The sequence below is a fragment of the Cnephaeus nilssonii genome (assembly GCF_951640355.1).
Source record: "Cnephaeus nilssonii genome assembly, chromosome: 13".
In the NCBI taxonomy this organism is placed as follows: domain Eukaryota; kingdom Metazoa; phylum Chordata; class Mammalia; order Chiroptera; family Vespertilionidae; genus Cnephaeus; species Cnephaeus nilssonii.
The window spans coordinates 18644807-18653795 of record NC_137084.1 but is presented as its reverse complement, the minus strand read 5'-3'; the positions used below and the strand labels follow the sequence as shown (position 1 = coordinate 18653795).

Below are 8989 nucleotides of genomic sequence, written 5' to 3'. Positions count from 1 at the left end.
TATTTGTACTTTTACTACTTCATCAACCTTCAGTTCTCTCAATTTCTGATGAACTGTTTTAGCTTATAGACCATAAAGTACTTAATCTATATAAGTGGGAATGGGATATAGGAAAATGAATAAGTCATACTAGGTTATTTTGATATATTTTAAAGCTGTGACACATGCACAAAATTGAAACACAAGGAAATAATCTATTTTCATTGATGAATTACACATTTTTGTGCTGCCATATTTATATATGCATAAAAAGATACTGGCAACAAAAACGCTGAAGTATTAGTGTTAGTTGCCTCAAGATATTTTTTTCAGGTAATATTTAAATTTAATCAACACCCTACCTTACTTTCTAAACTTACAAAGCAAAAGAAAGAGCTGTTAAGAAGACTATTTTGAGAGTAAAAGATTCTTCTACCTGGGGCAAGTATTGTGTGTCATTAGAGAGCTAAGGTGTACCTTTTGCCCACAAGATGACATGATTCAAGGTGAGAAAACATCAGTGATCACTTTTCCCCAACACTGGCAGGGCCATGAAAAGTGTCATTTTTATTCTTCAACTTGCAACAAAATCTGCCAGAATAGATGGCTGAAGTTAACCTCACTCATGTTACTGAATTTATTCTCAAGGGAATTACAGACCGGCCAGAGCTTCAGGCCCCATGCTTTGTGGTGTTTTTAGTTATCTATCTGGTCACAGTGCTGGGTAACCTTGGATTGATAACCGTAATCAGGACTGATGCTCGACTCCACACACCTATGTATTATTTCCTCAGTCACTTGGCCTTTGTTGACCTTTGTTACTCCTCTGCTATCACGCCAAAGATGATGGTGAACTTCATTGTGGAATATAACACTATTCCTTTCCATGCCTGTGCAATACAACTGGGTTGTTTTCTTACCTTCATGATCACTGAGTGTTTCCTTTTAGCTTCCATGGCCTACGATCGCTACGTAGCCATCTGTAGTCCCCTGCATTATTCAACCATGATGTCAAAAAGAGTCTGTGTTCAACTGGTGGCAGTTCCATACATATACAGCTTTCTGGTTGCTCTGTTCCATACCATTATCACCTTCCGGCTAACTTACTGTGGCCCCAATGTCATTAACCATTTCTACTGTGATGACATCCCCCTCTTGGCTCTGTCCTGCTCAGACACACACGTGAAGGAGATTCTGATCTTCGCCTTTGCTGGCTTTGACATGATCTGTTCTTCTTCCATTGTCCTCACCTCCTACATCTTTATCGTCGTCGCCATCCTAAGGATCCGCTCTACCCAGGGGCGACGCAAGGCTATTTCTACCTGCGGCTCCCACATGGTGGCTGTTACTATTTTCTACGGCACCCTCATCTTTATGTACCTGCAGCCCAAATCAAACCACTCCCTGGACACAGACAAAATGGCTTCTGTATTTTACACAGTGGTGATCCCCATGTTGAACCCCCTCATCTATAGTCTAAGGAACAAAGAAGTGAAAGATGCCTCCAAAAAAGTCTTGGATAAAGGTTGTGAAACCTTAAAGATATTAAAATTAAGGAAATAATACTACTAAATGCTTTACAAAGTACACAAAGGGAAATAAATCAAGCTTTCTTTGCTGATATTTCATGGAATTCTTTCCCAATCAACTGAAAATGGGACTATTTATTACTTCAACAGACTTTGACATTGTATGTAAGGCCCCGGGCCAGTCCTGGAGAGTCAGTATGAGTCAGAGGACCACTCAGCCTTTAGAGACCACTGAAATTATCTTCAAACACAAACACACTAGCAAAGACACACACGTGGGTCCCAAGCAAAGGCAGCGGCCTCCTTTTGTTAGAACGGCTCTGGAACCAAGACTCCCTGAGTTTGTATTCTATCTCCTTTCTTTATTAGCTGTGCAACCTTGGACAATTGGTCTGAACTCTGTGACTCTCTTCCCAATTTTAGAAAATAATAGGACCCTACTCATTGGCTTCTTTTGAAGACTAAACAAGTTAATATTTATAAGATGCTTAGAAAAATATCCTATGTTAATAAGTGCTAAATAAATGCTTGTTATATAAATGTGTGTTATATGTAATTAAATATTAATTCATTTAATACTCAAAAACATTGTGTTTTTTTAAAATTTTATTTTATTTTTTAAAGTATTACATATATCTCCTTTTTTTTTTTTTTTATTTCTCCATTGACCTTCCCCCAGCCTTCCCTATGCCCTGTCACATGCCCTCATAGGTTTCTACTACTCATCAGGCACTTAATCAAGTAGTCTTGCTTAATAAAATTAAACAAACCTAGAAGTGTGTGAGGTTTCACCTCTGGGCCTTGATTATTTATAAATTACCTAAGGTCACATAACTAGTTATATGAAAATTCTAAGTGCAAATTCAAGACTACCTGAATTTTGTTTTCCTAAAACGATGGGTGTTAGGAATAAGGTGTGTTATAATATAGATTATCTAGATTTAAATCTTATAATCAATATCAGATTTTAAAATATAATTTGAAGAACAAGGTTTATAATAAATTATACTTTTAAATGAACAAATTCAATGTATTTGCATTTTTGTTCAAATAGAAATAATTTTAGGAGCCTGCTATTTATTCAGTTACCCTTATAGGATCATGACATGAAATTTAAAAATCAATGATTTGATGTACTCTTATTTTGACATTTCATAAAAATAATTATATTAGTGATTTAATATTTTTTTATTATTTTACCATTGTAGAAGGAGATGGAGAGAGTTGCAGTCATTGGATAGAGGGCAGTTTGAGGTTTGCGGCACTAGCTAATTATTTCCTCTTCTGCGCTTACTTTGTAAATAACTCAAATGTGCTGCCAGAAGGTACTTTTAGAACCATGGGAGTTGAATAAATTCTCTAGTTTTTAAAGCAATTTTGACAGAGAAATATGATGTTTCTATTCACCACAGTTTGTCTTCTGATTATATATTTATATAGACTAATAAACATGTCTATTCTCACCTATCACATACGAGACAAATAGAAGCAGCATAGACACTCTCTCTCTTTTTACAGGTAAAGAAATTCACACCTGTAAAATCTTGGTGCCTCGTCTGAAAAACACAGGCCTTCTGGAGTTTCTCTGCACCTTGCTGCTTCATGAAATGATTAATAATAACAATGCTCAGACACTAATTAAATGGAAGTTTTCACATCTTGACCCAATTTTAAATCCTTACTATCAGCAATCATTTCTAAGGTAAACCTGGCTTTTCTCAGGGACCAAGAAATTCAAGTGTACTTGATAGACATGTTATTCATTCTTCCTGGGCTGGGGCACACAGTTCTGAGCAGTTTCCAGGACTGGACTCCAGCCACTGTTTCAGGTGGTGGGGCTCATCTCTTGAGACACTGGTCCCTCTGTCAAAATATCAAAAGCAACATTCTTCCTTTTGTCTCTAGATACATTGAAATACAATGTTTGTATTTTTATCCCTCTTTCTGTGATCTCCATAATGTTTTTGTGTCTGGATATGGAATCAAGAGACTGATAAAAAATAGTAGGAAATGGATTCATCATTGGCAGTTTCCAAGATTAGTGAAGAACATGACAGATTTCAGAAAGTTTGCCACAAAGTTGAGGTTTGCTCCTCCTGGTTTTGTGGCATATAAAGCTCCAATTACTTGTAAAAGATGGAAAATACTCACCTCACAAACTGGTGTATAAACATTTAGGTAGAAATATATGTAAGGACCAAGATACAATCAACCTAATATAGGGTTGGTGAATATCAGCTTTATTATCATTATTGTCAGTGACATGGATCATCTTGAAGACATTTTTTTTTTTTTGTAAATAAAAGGGTTGGATTTTTTGTAGCTACAACTAATCTGTGGTCTACTTTGAATAGAAATCCAAGCACTTATTCTTGTATATTGATACTAATAGCTTCAGACTTTATATTATATTTTCTTTGATTTAGTTTCTCTTTAATTCTTGTCAGTTTGTTGAGTGAAGGCTGAATTGCTGTTAAAAGAACAGGACCCTTTCTGTATAACTTGTTTTTAAATATTTTATTTGAATAAAAGATCAGAACCCAAGCATGCAGAAGAGGTTAATTGGGGAAAAGTAAGACCTATGTAATACTTTTAACAATAAAGATTAAAAAAAAAAGATCATCAGCCAATACTAAAATTTCTGCACTACTATTAACAATAAAGGAAAGAAGAAAAATAGGTGAGATGTATTATTTGTTATTGTTTAGCCTAATTGTAAATTTTTAGCATTTATTAACTCATTTAGTCCTCATCAATACTAACAAATAAGTCCCACACATCAAGTTTAATATGTGAAAATCAGGATTTACAAGCTGGATAAATTAAGTGGTCTTTACCTTATTTGCCTTTGAAAAAGGATAATTTAAAAATGCATACAATTAAAATTCCTTGAAACCATGCTTTAATTTAATTTAAAAATCAATTGTTTTAGAAGTACAAGATTTTAAAAAATATCTAGAATGTAAGTATTCTAACAGATTTAATTTATACTTTTTGTATGCCTACTTATAATTCCCTCATGTTCTCTCAGTTATATTTCTCATTTATGTATTAGTTCAGAGAATCCCATATTTTTCTTACATATTTTGACCTTATCAAGTAAATTGGAGTGTAATCTGTGAAGAACCACTAGTGATTATATATAGAGACCTCTCTTTTCTTTCACAGACTTCCTTAGTATTTAATTTAGTTATAAGTAAAACACAACTCAAAGACCTCTGATCCCTCCTTGTTCAATAATATTTCAGTTATTTAATAGCCAAACACAACTTAATTCTTTTCAGTGAGTTTTTTTTTAACCTCCTGGTGTCTCATGCTATAGATGAATGGGTTTAACATGGGAATCACTACCACATAAAACACCAAAACAAATTTATGTGTTCACAGAATGGCTTGACTTGGGAAGTAGGTATATAAAAATAATTGTCCCATAAAATATTGTGATGGAGGTCAGATGGGAAGCATAGGTAGGAAAAGCTTTCTGTCTTCCTTCAGCAGAATGGAACCTTGGTATAGCAAAGATGATGAAGAAATAAGAAATGATCACAATCAGTAATGAGCAAAGGGCATTGAACCCAGAAATGATTCCCAACAGCAGCTCTTAGAATTGAGTATCAAACAGGCCAGAGCAATCAAGGGAACATCATCACAGTAGAAGTGGTTGACCATGTTGAAGTCACAAAAAAACAAGTGGAATGTTACCACTGTCTGTATAAGACCCACAGTGAATCCATAAATGTATATGCTAGCAATGATTCAATTACAGAGTTTTCTAGGCATGAGAATTACATAAAGAGTTGCAGATGGCAATATACTGATCATATGCCATGATTGAGGGCAGATACTGTTCACACATTACCAATGTGATTAAGCAGCACACCCGAATGGCACATGCATAAAATGTTATACCTTTCACTTCACACATGAAATTCACTAAGGTAGTTTGGGGGGAAAGATGAAGTAAAAGAAAAATCAACAAAAGCAAGGTGGCTGAGGGAAAAAAAATGCATGGGTGTGTGAAGCTGAGGACTGGTTTGAATTAGCACAATCAAATCAAGGTTACTCAGGACAATAGCTAAATAGATTATTAGAAATATGCCAAAGAAAATGGCTTGAAGGTATGGATTATCTGTGAGTCCTGAGGAAATAAACTCTGACACTGCTGAATAATTGCTTTTGGCCATGGAATAAATTTAAAAGTAGTAGTAGTAGTTGTTGTTGTTATTATTATTATTATTACATCTTAAAACCCACCAGATCACACATTTTGAGCATTCTTGTCTCCATTTGCAATAATCAAGTGATGTTAGGAACTGATACTGATCTTCTATAATTGCACTCTAAGAAGAATCTTCATAATGGTTCTGGTTGCAGAATGAAGTGATTTGTTCTAAGCAGAAATTCCAAAACATAAAACTGTGTAAGTTTACAAAGATACTAGAGGCCCGGTGCATGAAATTTGTGCACAGGGGTGTGTGTCCCTCAGCCCAGCCTGCACCCTCTCCAATCTGGGACCTCTCAAGGGCTGTCCGACTGCCCGTTTAGGCCCGATCCAGGTAGGATAGGGCCTAAACAGACAGGCGGACATCCCTCTCACAATCCAGGACTGCTGGCTTCCAACTGCTTGCCTTGCTGATTGCCCCTAACTGCTTCTGCCTGCCAGCCTGATCACCCCCTACCCACTCCCCTGACAGACTGATTGATGCCTAACTGCTCCGCTGCCAGTCTGATTGCCCTTACCTGACTCCCCTGCAGGCCTGGGTCCCCCCCAACTCCCCTTCCCTGCAGGCCCAGTCGCCTGCAACTTCCCTCCTCTGCCAGCTTGGTCCCTCCCAACTGCCCTCCCCTGCTAGCCATCTTATGGTGGCCATCTTGTGTCCATGTGGGGGCAGCCATCTTGTGTTTTGAAGTGATGGTCAATTTGCATATTACTCTTTTATTAGATAGGATAGAGGCCTGGTACACAGGTGGGAGCCAGCTGGTTTGCCCTGAAGGGTATCCCAGATCAGGGTGGGGGTTCCCTTGGGGTGTGGGAAGCCTGGGCACGGGGCCTGTGGTGGTTTTCAGGCTGTCCACACCCCCAGCGACCCAAGTGGAGGCCCTGGTATCTTGGGTTTATTTATCTTCTATAACTGAAACTTTGTAACCTTGAGTGTAGGCCTGGGCCAGCGAGGGTGGCAGGGAAGCTTGGCTTCCTCCATCACTGGGGGCAACTCAAGCCTCCTGCTCTCTCCAGCTCCGTGGCTGCCGCCATTTTTGTTGGGATTTATTTATCTTCTACAATTGAAACTTGGTAGCCTTGAGTGCAGGCCTGGGACAGCCAGGGCAGCAAGGAAGCTTGGCTTCCTCCATTGCCAGGGAAACCCAAGCCTCCTGCTTGCTGCAGCTCTGAGGTCGCAGCCATCTTGGTTGTGTTAATTTGTATACTCACTCCTGTTTGGCTGATGGGCCTGGCGTGTGGGTGTAGCAGAGGTACAGTCAATTTGCATATTACTCTTTTATTAGATAGGATAAAGAGGGCCTTGCCATCCTTTCTGTGGCCATCACACTTTTAACCCTTTGCACTCGCTTGCTTTTTTCTCGATTCCTTTATTCTAATGCTAACCGTGTCAAGTCACACTCGACATCCGAGTGCAAAAGTTTAGACATGCAAATATTAGCTTGTTGTTTCTCATTGACCTTAGAATAGAGGCCAAACTTCTTAACATGGTTAACCCAACCTTTGACGAGCAAATCCTACTTTGCAAACTAGTCTCACCTCTTGTGGCATTCTTCACGTGACCTCCATGCTTTGGTCATGTTGCATGTTACAAATTTTTCAGATGTTACACAGATTCTGTACATAGTTTGGCCAGAATACACTTTTATGTATCTTCACTTCTCTACTTGGTTACTAAAATTCTATTATTTCTCAGATGACAGGTGAAATTTTACTTCATTCTAGAGGTGTTTCATTATCTCTTAGCATGTTACATCCAACTATTAATCACCTATTAATTTGTTTGTAACCTACTCTAAATTTCAAAAACTTGGTAAGCAGACATAGTTCTACTTTTCCCATTTTTTAACAATATGTAATAGATCTCAGTAATTAGCAGTGGTTCCAAATACATTACTAGAATAATGGAACAAATGAATTCAAAGTTTGTGTTACTCTAAACCATTTCTTACTACCTTGTGACAGTGATAATTCATCCAATTATAGAGTGATATATTGTATGAATTTAAAGTGTGAATGGTAATAGAATGTAAACCTGAAAATTGAGAAGCACTTTAAGATTGAGTAAAGTCTGACAGGCCGCAATTAGCATGCTGGCCACACACTTCACAGGGCTTAGTCCCTATAAGCGCACTCACAGTCTGTTCTCCTTAGATAAGACCTGGACTGCCATGGGCAATGTAAACAAACTGGCTATAAAAAGGACCTGAAATGCATACAAGTTATCCTTGGGAATCCCGAGCCACTTGTGATCAGCCCTTGGATCGAAGACACTATGCTGCTGTACCCTGACGCTCATGAAAGGCTAACACTCAATGAAGTTCGCTCCTTGCAGAGGTCTCTCAAGTTGGACGCCTGCTGTGGCCCTATTGAGCCACTCTTCCTGGAGGACTCCCAGAGGCATCACTGAGCTCCTGTCACAGCCTGTTCCCGAACCGGAGCAGTACCAGCCAAACCCAGAGACGCACACCCGACAACATCAGCATTCAGGTGCTATAAATCAGCTCAAAGACACAAGAAGATGTGAGATCCCTATCTGAGTATAATATACCATGTGATTTGCAACTGCATTAATGTCTCTGTAGTATGTTTCCTCTAGTGGTTCTTGTAATGTTAAGTAAAAAGTAATTAATAAACCTTTGACCTAAGTGCACCATAGAGTAGTCTCAACGATGCAAGATGACATGAAGTCCCACAATTGAGTCACTCCTGTACAAATTAATAATAACATTTATATTGATGATTTAGCTGACGTACACTGACTGGGACAGGTCCAGACTCCAGATGGCAGCCAGATGGTCCTTGTCCTCAAGGAAGGGTGTTGCCTGTGAATAAGGCAGAAAGCTGGCACTCAGGGCCCAGGAACCAGTAAGTGATTCTGTGCAGGCAGGACAGTGCTCCCAGAATGGAACGGGGTTTCAAGGACTTAATATAGCTCTTGCCCTGTTAACAGAGCCCACCAGCAGGGCTGTCAGTGTCCCAGGACAGTCCAGTGTGAGATGCCCCCAGGGTGGGGACGATGTGGGATCCCTAGACTCCAGGACACACCTGGCTGTCTTAATGGGGGCTGGCCTCACTCTTCTTGCTGCCCCCCCCCCTGCTGGGTGGAAGTCATCCTGTGACCAGAAGTTGATCTGGGACTGTGGGTGTTAGGCACTGAACCCAACTTCCAGAGATTGGGAAGTCCACCCCTCTGTGTGAGGAGCAAAGTAGCCCGACCAGTGTGTCTCAGTGGGCAGGTGAAAAAGGGGCCCAGGTCTGG

At 39.2% G+C, this 8989-nt stretch overlaps 1 protein-coding gene across 1 annotated transcript in view; it reads left to right on the top strand.

Moving 5' to 3' along the window:
• Positions 1-582: 582 nt before the first annotated feature.
• LOC307109349 (olfactory receptor 8U3) overlaps positions 583-8989 on the top strand; it is a gene marked incomplete at both ends in the record, with an annotated part of 59386 nt that continues 50979 nt past the window's right edge. The window contains one exon of the mRNA XM_079788034.1: positions 583-1532. Coding sequence (XP_079644160.1) covers positions 583-1532 — 950 coding nt within the window. The remainder of the gene's footprint in view (positions 1533-8989) is intronic.